Below are 12,824 nucleotides of genomic sequence, written 5' to 3'. Positions count from 1 at the left end.
GGGGGTGAGGGAAGGGTGATGAAGGAAGTCAGGATAAAATAGAAGGAAGTAAAAAACCCAAAAGAATGTAAAAAAATAAAGAGGAAGTAAATTCAAGAAGGCCTTGTGTTTTAATAAATTGGGATGTAGGATTGAGGTGTGGGGGGTGCTGGTTGTGCTTCCCAGGGTGGCCGGGGGGTGGGAGCAGTGAGGGTAGGTGCTTTTGGGGGAGCTATTGTCCCTGCCCCAGGATGGAAGCTCCCACTGATGGGGACCTGATTCAGTCCCTTACCTTGTTTCTCCCTCACCCCACCAGACACTACTCCTGGCCCCATCTGTGCCCTGTAACCTGACTAGCCAAAATGTGCTCTGCAGGCTGTGTGCTATGCTCTGCACTCCTCGGGGTGGGAAGATCATGCTCCGGGGAATAGGTGCCAGAACCACCCCCTGGGTAGTAGAGTTCAGGGGGTGGAAAATTTGTCTACACAGAACAGGAGGGTTGGGGAGGGGACACTGCATCCTGGGATGCTGGAAGACTGCAATTTGGGTGGCTCATCTGTGGGGAGTGGCCACATATTAATGGAACGTGAGCTGGGTAACACGGATCAGAAATAAACCTGCCCTGGAGTGGCATAACTTTAAGCCACTTAAAGTTTTGCTTAAAATTAGTTTCAGGTGTTAAGGTATGGACAATCCAGGGATAAGTGCTCCAGGAGCCACCTGAAATCAATATGTAACAAGGCCCTATACTGACAACTGCCTTTGTTACTGTGAGGTTCTTATGCTACTGCTGGAGTTAAGGATAAACTTTTTCAAGTCATGATGTAAACACCAGACTACTGGCCTCTTTTTTGTAAAATGTCAGAGGAATTTCAGAACTTCATACGTTGAAAATGTTTAGGTTTAAGTTATTTGGTGGAATGGCAGGAATTCAGTTACCTTCAGGGTCAGTTTAGGCAACATTTTCAAACATGCCTGAAAAACATCACCTGTAAACTTTTAAGCACATATGCCCATCTGTGAGAATAAAAGGGAGGAGGTCCTGTTTAATCATATATACACCAAAACAAACAAGCAAATGAGCAAACAAAAATGCATGACTAACAAGGCTATAATTCTGAAAGGGTTTTTTGCCATGGCGATTACTGCCAATACTTTATTCTCTTCTAAAGGTCACTTTGTACTCATGACTCACAAGCAAGCAGAATAACCTAGATAGAACTTACGGTGTACCATGGGAGTTCCTGCTGCTCTGCAGTAAAAGTATGGAAAGTAATACTTTTCTTGTTTGGGTACAAAAAGAATCACAACATTCACAGTATTTAAATGGTATCCCACTTTAAAACTGAGGTCATAGAAAGGCTTTAAAATTCCCTGAAGGCCACATTTTTTTTAAAGTACTTTAGCTTTTTGGAATGAAGGCTTCTGTACGCAACATAATCAGCCATGTTCTGGCCCTGATCCAGCAAAATACTTAAGTATGTATTTGGCTATAACCATGTGAATAGTCCCATTGTGTTTTCTTGACTGGTCCATGGTTTATAAGCTAACAGCAGCACAGGAGCATTTTCTTTGTCACTGAACCTTGCAGAAATTGGGAAAGATTCTAAACCACAAGAAAAATCCTGCTCTCTCTATTAAAACTAACTGTCAATGAGGGAAGTTACTCTCACATGGTTTTGCAGAGTGGAGCTCATAAAATAGATTAATTACAAAGTTTTCTGCTAACAGGCTCGTGGAAAAATACATTTGTTCCTTCATTTTGAGTTTTGTTACCAACCCTCTGTCCCCCTCAAATAATAGCAGTACTCTAGCTCCTTAATATATTGAATTATTCCCTATTGTTCTGTATCACTTTGTTTGGTGGCTCCTTTTCATTAAATTATACAGATGTATAAGAAAATATAAGGATGGACGGTACTGGGATGAGTCGACTTTAGCATAGTCCCTTTCACTTATCTGGAGTACTCTGCTTCTCAGCCACTGTCAGGAATATTAGAGACTAAGTACATGTCTTTCCTTTAATACTAACCCGTGATCCATGAAAATTTAATTTAAAAATCAATTATTTAAAGGCTCAATACTGAATTGAATCTATCTACTTCAGGAAATGTATTGCTTGCATTAAGAGTTCCTTTTCTTTTCTGATGATTCCATTAGTTTATAAAGTGCCTTACTTTACCATGGCTCTTCCTATACAAAAAGGTTCTTATGGGACAACGGTTGCAATGAGAAAACACTGTGATTATTTATTTCTCATCATAAATAGATGTTGATATTAAATTTAACTTACAGACAGGTTAGGGGACTAGAGTTATAAGCACAGTATAAAAACCTACCGGGATATACCCATTAATGCATTACTACCTCAAATATGCCCCCTTCTGGGTTGTTGTCCTAATACAATGATTCTCAGTCAGGATGCTACAAGATCCTTTTAAAAGGATCTTTTAAAAGGCACTTTTTAAAGTGTCTCATAATATTAGTACTTTTAGGGAGTGTCTTCTCATCATCCTATAGCGACATAGTGACGTGCTACATTGCTGTATGGCACATTACATCAATGTAATGATCATGTGTGTCTACACGTTTGCCAGCTACATTGCTGAGTGGCATGCTCCCTCAGTATAGCAGGCTACTATAGCAACATAGTAGTGAAATCTAACAGTGTGCTGCACACGTGGCACAGTAATCACTCTTAGTGCGCTGTGCTTTAGTACTTCCAAAAGGAAGTACTAAAGTATGGCACCACAGCAACATTTCCATATGGCAATATGTAGATGCACCCTTAGGTAGATAAATGTCTACACATGATTCACAAGATAAAGCCAGAAATTTCAAATAGCACTTGTGTCATAAATAGTATGACCTGTTGTGGTATTTCTGAGTTCTTTGCAAAAGAAGAATTTCTCTATTATTTTGTATTCTCTATTGTTTTCTTTTCTGTTGTAAAAATGAGTGAAAGCTAAGAGCTGGCATTTTTTAAGGGATGTCTTGATTATTGCAAGGGATGTTTGTGTCTAACGAGGTTGAGAACTACTGTCGTAATACAATAGAGTTGGTGGAGCCAAAAAGAGAGCTGCAAACAGCAGACTGTATAAGGAGAGGTTTTTTTCCCCGCCTTTACTGTGGTGATAAGTAGAAGATTATGACACAGACTGAAGCAGCAACAGAGGATAAAGATAAATTGCACAGACAACCAAGGTTTCTTGATGCAGAAGCTGTGAGATGCAGATTATATTTATATGAATGGCAGCTATTATGCATGAAGTGTTACCTGGTAGAATTTATGGAGGAGAAGATCCAAGATCTAGAGGTGTACTGGAGATAAAGGGAGAAGTCATGGGAGGATCTGAGGGGGAAAGGAAAGAAGTGATATAGGCAATTGAAGATTTGTAGATGCCAGCTTAAAAAAGATTTTTGCAGCAGACCTCTGGAGAAGGAGGATGATCTGTAGAAGCACGTGACCATGAAAACAGCTTAGAGAAAGAGACCATCTATTAAAAGAGAAATGGAGCTGAACAGTAGATATGCTACACGAGAAAACTGGGAGGAAACAAACAAGATGAAGGTCTAAGGAAGACTAAAAAGGAGCTTGTCCCAACAAGAAGAATGAAACAATGAAAATAACAATGAAAGATTGGAGTCCAAGAAGGAATTAACATGATATACAGAAGAATGAGAAAGTAGAGAACGAAAGGTAATCTGTAGACAGGAGACAAAATAAAAGGGAGAGGACTAGGGACTCTCACTAATAGCAGGAAGAGGCAGGTCTGTGCTTTAGGGACTCTCTGGTATGTCTACACAAGATATTTACTGTGGAGTTGCCTAATTAGCTCCAGAGTAAACAGCTCAGCATCTACATGTGTGGCCCTATTAGACTGCAGGAAACTAATAAACTCCGCAGCAGGTTAGTACTTGTACAAACACAAGTACTAACCTGCTGCAGAGTATTTTTTGTGCACAGCAATGCATGTGTAGATGCTGACAGGGCTGGTTGGGGCATGAGGGTGCTTCAGTGCAGAGGCTGACTGCTGGCTAGCCCCACAGTGGGGCACCCTTGAGCACCCTAGTGCCTGTAGCACATTGAGCTGGATCAGAGCAGCCCTGGGTTGGCAGGCTGTCCCCCCAGCCTCCCTGCTAGCTGGGGCTGCTCCTACATGACTCAATTTGCTGTGGTCCCTGGAGCAAGTGTAAACACAGCACTTGTGAGCATAAACTCTGGCACAATGTGCACTAGTGTTTACTGCTGCATGTTATGCATGTGTAGATGCACCCCCTATTAAGCATTGACAGGTCTGTCACTAGAGGGGATCTACAGAATGGAACAGTATGCTGCCTTGACCAAAGGCAAGAATATGAGGTGTGGGCCTGAGTTTTAATCTCTGCTCAAGCAAGGGCCTTACTCTCTCAGACACCAGTTCCCTCAGCCAAGCCATCATGGCATTGCAATCAAATGAAACATTTCATTTGACAGAGTCCAATTTGAAGCTCAGGGGCCTAGCATGTAATTGGCAGAGGGCAATTCTCCATAACAGGAGACAAGGATGTATCTAAATCTTGCTACTTTAATACAAAAACTTAGGGCTCAACTCCTTTTTACAGACCTTTCCACCATAAAAATGCCCATTGGATATAAACACTAATAATAATAATTTAAAGAAAACAGTGGAAACCAATGGCTGTTAACTTGCACAGGAACATACCTCTCAATTATGCATATTGCACCTGAGAAACCCATAGAAAGATTTATGAGCAAATCTTGCAATTTGAATCTTTGGTTTGATAAAACCTGATATGTGTAAGCTTAGATTTTACTATCTTCTCTCATGTAAAACAAAAATAATCTGTTTAACTATAATCCTTCTTTTAACTTGAGTTGAAGTCTCTAGGCCAATAAAAGTTTATCCTGCACCAGTAGTAGTTTAGAATGAAAGTTTATTCAGCACCAGTAATGCTAGTAAGATTTTTGCCATTGACTCAAGACGAGTTCCCCAATGAGGGGACATAACTACTTTACAGTAGATTTCAATGTGGTAGTAATTATTTTAAACATGTTTCATCTTAATTTCATGACTGGAAGGACATTTCTTAAAACATTTTAAAATAAATGTTTTCCTTATGTCTCAATTCAAAAATGTATCTTTCAGCATCAATATATATTCACTATAGTCCTGTCAAAATGTTTGATTTCTTTTTAATGTGTGAGTTTCCTCATAGGTTACTCATAAATACAATATAGTTATCAGCTTCAATCCTAAGCAGGCATCCAGGGACACATACAGCATTTAAAAATAAGACAAAGAGAAATATTGTAGAGGTAACAATAGAGAACAAAAGAGAGAAGAATTGACTAATAGTTAAGCGGATACAGAAATGAAAACCTGACATGAGTAAAGGAAAAATGTTAAATTGCAATAGTGAATTCAAGACAAAGGCACAATTTGTCCAAGTCTGTTCCTGAACTACTATTACTAATGTTGTTTAAGATTACATAAAACATTTAAGGACCTAGAGTGGAAAATGATCCTGCATTTGTCTAAAGGTGTGAAGTAGATGACCTAAAACACCTTTTAAAACCCTGTATTGTGTTAGTGTCTGAAAACTTAATGAAGGCCACAAAACACTCTTAAGAGAATGTGTTACACTTTTCCATATCTTCCAGGAAATTAAAAGTTCAATTCCAAAATCAAACATTTTATTTAAAAAGAACCTAGCTTAAGATAGTTAGTTTTCCACAATTATGCACTTATCTATCACACTTGAAAGCACTTGAAAGCAAAGAAATGAGTAACTAAGAATGCAATTAATGTGTTATGAAATGAGCAAATATTCTTTTAAAATAGAAAGAAATGCACATTTCTTCATTATCATTCAACATCATTCAACAACAACAAAACCAACTTTAGTTCTGCCCCATATATTTTTCAGCATTTTAACGTAGTATTATTATCTTGAGTTTGAAATCTAAATATTTCCTCCTAGACCAGTAATACTTCAGGTGATTTAGGTTAAAGAATAAATACTTCATGATCCCAGCCCCACATGAGTATTTGAAAATAATATAAATTGGCAACTGTTTGTGTCCCCACTGATAGGGCTTGTGGCCCCTTTTTAGGTTATGGCCTCTGGATTAAAATTATTGTTGGAAAGGCTGTTTTTAAATGGGAAATTTTCCCAATGGATACAGTCATTAGTTGAGAATAAGCTTTTGTATTATTGAGAATAAGCTTTTGTATTATTGCTTTAGTATGGATGTTGCCCCAGTACCCAAGTTGTACAAGTATGAAACACAGTCCTTATTTTTACCAAACACTTACCTGTGTACTTAACTTTTTATACTTTATGTTTATGAGTAGTCTCAGTGAACATAACAGAACAACTGTATTTGCCATTTTTGAGCTGCTATTTGCAATTTCAAGACACTTTGCACAACATTTGCAAAAAAAAACTTCCCATTTTTCTTTTTGTTAAGTTGCAAGGAAATCAAAATATGACAATGAGATCATGAGATTAATTTGCCAATTTTGCTAGGCTAAGAAAGATCTTTTAGTTGTCTCCTGTCTGCCTGATCCTACTCCCTGTAAAGATCAATGTAAAATAATCCCACCAATGTCAATGGAAGCAACACTGGGCCCAAACATATCCAAAAAGAAAATTGTAAATAATATTGCTTAATGGCAACATATTTTCTCTATTTGCAACCAGCAAAATTAAAGATAGTTTTAACCTAATGATAATTTAAACAAGAGGCAAGAAGCCATTTTGGAGATAGGAATGAACAGAAATATTAGGCAAAGATCAAATGTCAAAATGGAAGGGTTTTTTTAAGGACCAAAACCAATGGATAGACTTTCTTCAAATTTGTTTGAAAGTGACCTCTTTGCCTTGAGAGCAAAATGGGAGATTTCATGCCAAACCAATTTTCCAAGCCAAACTTACAGGAAGAATGGTTGCAACCTCAGCTCTGAAGAAGGCATTTCCTTTCAGTAATACTTGGAAGTATTACTTGATGAGACCACAGAAGAAAAAAAACACATGCTTGTATTTCTTTCTCTTTATAGACTTCTGAGTTTGAGAATTCTAATATTATAAAAGCCTAAGTTTTTCAGTCTGTCCGTAACACTTTATTTGCACTCTGATTGGCTGATGGAAACAGCCAATCAGAGTGCTCCAAGTGTGGGGGAGTGCCGCCATGATTCCAAAGCCATGCCAAGGACCGGACAGAGGGTGGGTGAGCCAAAGCCAGCAGCGCTGGCCTTGGCTTCCCCATCCCACTCCCTGCAAGCGGCGCTGAGGACCGGACAGGGGATGGGGGCAGAACAGCAGCATGGGGCATTAGATGGCAGCACTCCATCCCAGCCCACCTCCTCCTCTCCTGCCCCCCACCCCGCCCCCATCATTCTTGGCAGGCAATTGGCTAGTATATTATATCAGCATGGCAATTTTTTCCTGTATTACATGACTGGTAATGACTCTCCATATTGATTCGTTTAGAAGCCAGTGTTTATTTTGTCATCTTCTTATTTAATACAAAGTATCTACTTATGGTTCATTATTACATGACAGACTTCCAAGTATTCACAACAACACAGTCATTCTTTCTAACAGAGACAGGTACTTGGAACTGTCTCCCATGACCAGCAAATAAACATAAAAGGATGCATTATTTAAATGAAGCCTTTGGATATTCAAAACAACATATATAATTGCTTTTATGTTTTCAAAGAATTTTCCAAATGTGATTAATTCTCACAACCTTCTGGTGACATCTGCAATTGTTGTTTTCCTTGCTTTACAGATGGGAAATCATAATACGGGGAAAGTGACTTGCCCAGGGCTATTCAGAAAGTTGGCAAACTAAGCCTAGAAGTAAAGTTTGAACTCCTAGTCTCATACATAATCCACTAGGCCATGCTGTCTGGCTTTAGGTTATATTCTCTGCTAAATTTACTAATTAATCATTTATAAAACAGTATTTAAATAAAACACCACTGAAGAAAAGTAGTATGAGCCAATTATAATTATATGTGCTGCATGTCTTACAAGTAATAGAACATTGGGTACAAAAACACAATTGGCATTAATTGGCTTTTTCCCCAGTGGTGTCTATGTCAATTCATATTAAAGGAATTTGGGTTCATAATCTAGAACATGGTTCCCAACCTATGGGCCACATAATGTATGTTGACTGCCTCTGGAGAACTTGCCCTTCGTCCTTATTTCCTGATGTTAAATTACCTTAGAAAAAGATATTAATCATTACTTTTTCTAATATTGTTTTTCCCAATATTACATCTACATGTTGCAGTTACTATAATTATCAGACAGATATTATGGGACATAAAAGGGAGGAAGATGGAAATGGTCTTCTGGGTCAAATTATCTGTGATATATTTAGTACAAATAATAATTTGATTAAAATATTATACATATTGTGAAAAAATAGAGACTTTATGATATTGATTAATTCCATTCTTTGTAGTGTGTCCCTAGAATATTTTCCGCTACTTTTTATGGTAAAATGACTACATAGTCCTAAAAAGCTACAAATAGGTGTGGTCTTTAAAACTATACTACAGCGAATTATGTTGACTGTATTATTTTGCTTAATAGATTAATTAAAACTAAATTAAAAAATAATATCTGGTGAAATCAAATTATGCTATGCAAGCCATTTAAGTAACAGTTATTTTCTGGATAATATATCTTTCAGAGACTACCTTTGAGAAGTATTTGTTTCCAGTACCTGCTGCACCTCCTCAACAATGATTTTCTCAGCTTTTTAAATTATAAGACTGGACTAATCATCTTCATTCTTTGGTAATTATACATTTAACACTAAATTAGTAACTAAAGAATTATGTGTATTTATGTTGTAGCTTCCTCCCAATAGTGTCAAATCCTTTTGTAAAATTGGATTCCCCTGTCTATGCTCTGTAATACCAAATGCTCTGTATTACCAACTATCTCTGCTGTACTGTGTGCCAGTGTCATCTAGGGATGTGAGAAGCTTTGGTCCCTGATTAGATCTGGAGGAGATTTGGCCTGATTTGGTGGCCGAATCTCTGAATCTGAATCAAATCAGAGGACCCTTTAATCTCTCCGAATTGAATCGGAACCATCCAAATTGATTTGGAGAGATCTGGAAAGATTCAGCGATTCGGACATAGACACAGCTTTAAATGTTTTTTCTACACACCTCTAGGTAGCAGGGGTTTGTGAATGCTGCGATGCTGCGTGGGTGGAGTGTCCCACAGAAGTGGGGGTGCTCCCCAGCGTGCTCAGCAGAAGACCCAGAAGTGGACCAGAAGCACTTCTGGTCTGCCAGGGAGTGCACAGGGCCCCCCACCCCCCGCTGGCTTGGCGACTGGTGCCTCCTGGATCTGGTTAGTGGCACCCAGGGTCCCCCCACAGCCGATCGCTGAGCCAGGGAGGTGCGGTGGCGGGTGGGCAGAGCACTCCCTGGCAGACCCGGAAGTGGACTGGAAGTACTTCTGGTCCACTTCTGGGTTCGCCACCGAGAATGTGGAGGGCCCCCCACACTCTTGTGGGATGTTCCGTGTGCCCCAGCATCACAGAGATCACGAGCCATGCCTGCTACCTCAAGGTACGTAGAAAAAACTTTTTAAGCTGTGTCTATGTCTGAATCACTGATTCTCTGAATCAGCATTGAATCCTCGATTTGGATTCAGCCAAATTGAATCAGGGACAGTGATCTGAATCAATGAATTGAATCACTGTCCTTGGTTCAGGCTGAATCCAAATCCGAATTGAATAGGACCCACTATGCACACCCCTAGTGTCATCTACTCCTTTTTACTCTGTTTGCTTGGTCCTACTCTCCCTTTCAGTCAAATATCCCTATTTTGGACTGTCATGCCCCCTCCCAACATCTGCTGCTTTGCACTGGGAAATAATTGTTAAGTGTCTCGGGTCTGGGAAGGAATCATTCCTCTCCTTTCTTGTGTGTGCTGGCAAGAAGAAATAATTTGGATTTTTCCTTTGGTTCCGCTAGCTGCCTGAATCAGTTGCTTCCTCTGCCTTTCCTTTAGCTATCTGTAAAGGAATACCAAAGGAGAATGAGAGGGGAATGATAAACTTGGTGTCACTGTGTTCAGCATCAGCATAAGTCCCCTTCCTTTGCTTCTCCTCTCTTCTGTCTCAGGCCTAGAGACATTTCTGATCCCTTCTGCTTGACAGTTTGAGGAAAATGCCTCCCTCTATGGATATTTAGCACATGTGCCTGTGACAGAGGCCTATATTTTTAAAAATATGCACAAATTTTTGGGTGTTCAACTTGACAATGGGAACATGGAACTCCAGTTAAAAATCAGGTCTTGGGTGTTTTGAGATGGGCAAAGTTTCAAACCTAAGATACTTGAAGTGCCTGTGACATTGTAACCCAACCACCCTTCCACAAACATCTTCCCCTTGAAGCTGTTGGCATTTTCAAAGGCATTCATCCATCACGAGAAACTTTTTATGGCCATTTTTATGACAGCTATTTGAGAATAACTGAACATTTATAATGATAGCTTAGTTCTGATGATATCCAGGTAAGGCAATCAGAATTGAACAATAAAGCAGCATATCACATTGTTCTGTTGTTACTTCCCACTATAGTACCAAAATGTTTATGAGCAGGAGGGGGAACCATGTGATAAGTGGGCGAGGCAGATGATAATTTTCCAGGAATGTAATTAACTGTACAAGTAATTCATGTAAGTCCTTATCAAATGCTTATGACTGAATTACTTGCCCACTACTCAAACTCACCTGTGATTTATTCTAAAATTCCAAACTACTGACCAGTTTAAAACTATCACTTCTTGTAAGCAGGCCTGGCAACAATGTTTCTTCCTTATCTCCCAGATTATTTGTCTTGCTCTCCTGCATTACTGTAGCAACTGAAGGCCCTCTGATAAGGTTTAGGGTTAGGCACTGTACACACATACAAGAAAAACACAATTCCTATTATAAAGTCCTTATGATTGGGAAGAAACTGTTTCCCGTACTCAAAATGGGCAAGATTCAAGTGCTCACCCGGTGAAAACTTTTTATTAATGAGACTTTACAATTTAAAACACCAATAACAAATCTCTTCAGCTAGAAGTAAACCCAAACCAAACCAAAGCAAACTAGAAATGTACTTCTGGGAAGAAGAAATTTCCAGTGGAATAGAATTTGCATCTATAGGCATGAAATGTTAACCACCAGACTTGACTTTGTGAAATTTTCCATTAATTTATTTTTATATCAGACTTATGCTGTTGTAAATAAAGGGATTACCCCAACTCTTGCTGATTAAAACATTTATGCCATTAAACATCAGTGGTATTCCCTGTCCAGTTCATAGTTCCATTCTGTATCATACAATTTTACAGTTTATTATCTGTGTATTAATATGTGATTGTCATGACTTCACAATCTGTCAGATGTATTTCAGGGACCCTTCTGTAGCACATATAATTTGTGAATACTCTAGTGGTAAGTGGTCTTATTTTGAACAGAAAATACATGCACAATGCACATGTAAAAATATCCCAATTGTTGTCTTTATTTCAGCTGCGTCAATGCATATCTTCCAAAAACAGAAGCCCAAAGTATTACTCCCAAGCTGCTGAGATTTTTTATAGATGATTTAAATGAGATTAAACGACTTGATGTAAGTTCACAAAATATCAATGTCATAGACTTATTTGGGTAGGAAGATGCATGTAGTGGGTCATCTAGTCAAGTGCTAAATTGGGGAATGACTGTGTTGAGTAGACAAGTAAAGGGAATATGGAAAAAAAAATTATATACCCTGTATTACACGTCTTCAAATTAAGTGTTATATTTTCTCTTTTTCAAATTGTAGTCCTGTTAATGTTCTATTTTAATTCTTCCAGTACTCCTTTTCATTCAGGTAAAACAGGAAGAAGCTTTTGCTGAAAAGCAGATGATTTTGGAGTTAGTTTCTGCTGAGAAACAAATGCTGGAATTCAACTCTAGTGAAGTTCTCTCTGGGATGTTCATCCTGCAAAGCGCTGAGCAACTTAAATTTCAATTCATTTCAATGATTTCCAGCACTTTGCAGGATTGTTTCTTTGATCACAGAGCTACTCTACCTATTGCAGTACAATAGCATTAACTTTATTATCCCTAACTTCAGGAAATGCCATTTAAATAATTAATTTTGTTTTCTTTTAGTGCATTGATACCAGTTTATATACTGCAAGCACAAGTGAATATGTAAGTTGGGTTTCTAAGTTTGGCTTTGACTGCTTTAAAAATCTTACATTGCTAGGACTGCTACAGTAACTTCTATGTAAGGCAATCACTGTCTAATTTGATCCAAGTGCCTGAAACTGTATCATTTGCATAAAAAATAACAGTTTCCAGTGTTTATATGTATTGATCATTATTGTTATTGTATTGTTATTGAATTGCTTGTTATAGATATTAGTAATTTGAGCAGAGAGGCCAAAATTATTTTATCAAAGGAAAGAACTTCACTTTATTCCCAAAGAATGGAAAACACCTACAAACATCAGGTTCCTATAGATGTACAGGGAGCCTGCTCCAACATGCTGGACATCCACCATGTCAGAACACACTCAATTAATTGAGTCTGCTGGAGCATGGACAAGGCATGCTTGGTGAAGAAGATGGAAAGAGGCCATCAGCAGGCAGGTGGGCGGGGAGTGGCTTCTGGGAGCAGGATGGGTAGGTGGGGCTAGGACCACTTTCCACGTCATGTGTATCAGTATCCCTGTGCTGAAAAATGGCGGCAGGGCGCTTTGAAATAAAACATGTTTGATGAGCTTTAGCTCAAAACACCCTGCCGCCATTTTTTCATT

General features: G+C 38.7%; 1 protein-coding gene across 10 annotated transcripts in view; it reads left to right on the top strand.

The window, feature by feature from the left end:
• Nucleotides 1–12,824, top strand: part of IL15 (interleukin 15) — a 73,777-nt gene that overhangs the window by 51,146 nt on the left and 9,807 nt on the right. For all 10 annotated transcript variants that reach the window (XM_014595664.3, XM_014595663.3, XM_014595667.2 and 7 more), the window contains 3 exons: nucleotides 8,696–8,802; nucleotides 11,548–11,647; nucleotides 12,175–12,216. In XM_014595664.3, coding sequence (XP_014451150.1) covers nucleotides 8,696–8,802; nucleotides 11,548–11,647; nucleotides 12,175–12,216 — 249 coding nt within the window. The remainder of the gene's footprint in view (nucleotides 1–8,695; nucleotides 8,803–11,547; nucleotides 11,648–12,174; nucleotides 12,217–12,824) is intronic.

This window comes from Alligator mississippiensis, chromosome 2, assembly GCF_030867095.1.
Source record: "Alligator mississippiensis isolate rAllMis1 chromosome 2, rAllMis1, whole genome shotgun sequence".
In the NCBI taxonomy this organism is placed as follows: domain Eukaryota; kingdom Metazoa; phylum Chordata; order Crocodylia; family Alligatoridae; genus Alligator; species Alligator mississippiensis.
The sequence above is the reverse complement of the archived record's forward strand: the minus strand, read 5'-3'. Positions and strand labels throughout refer to the sequence as shown.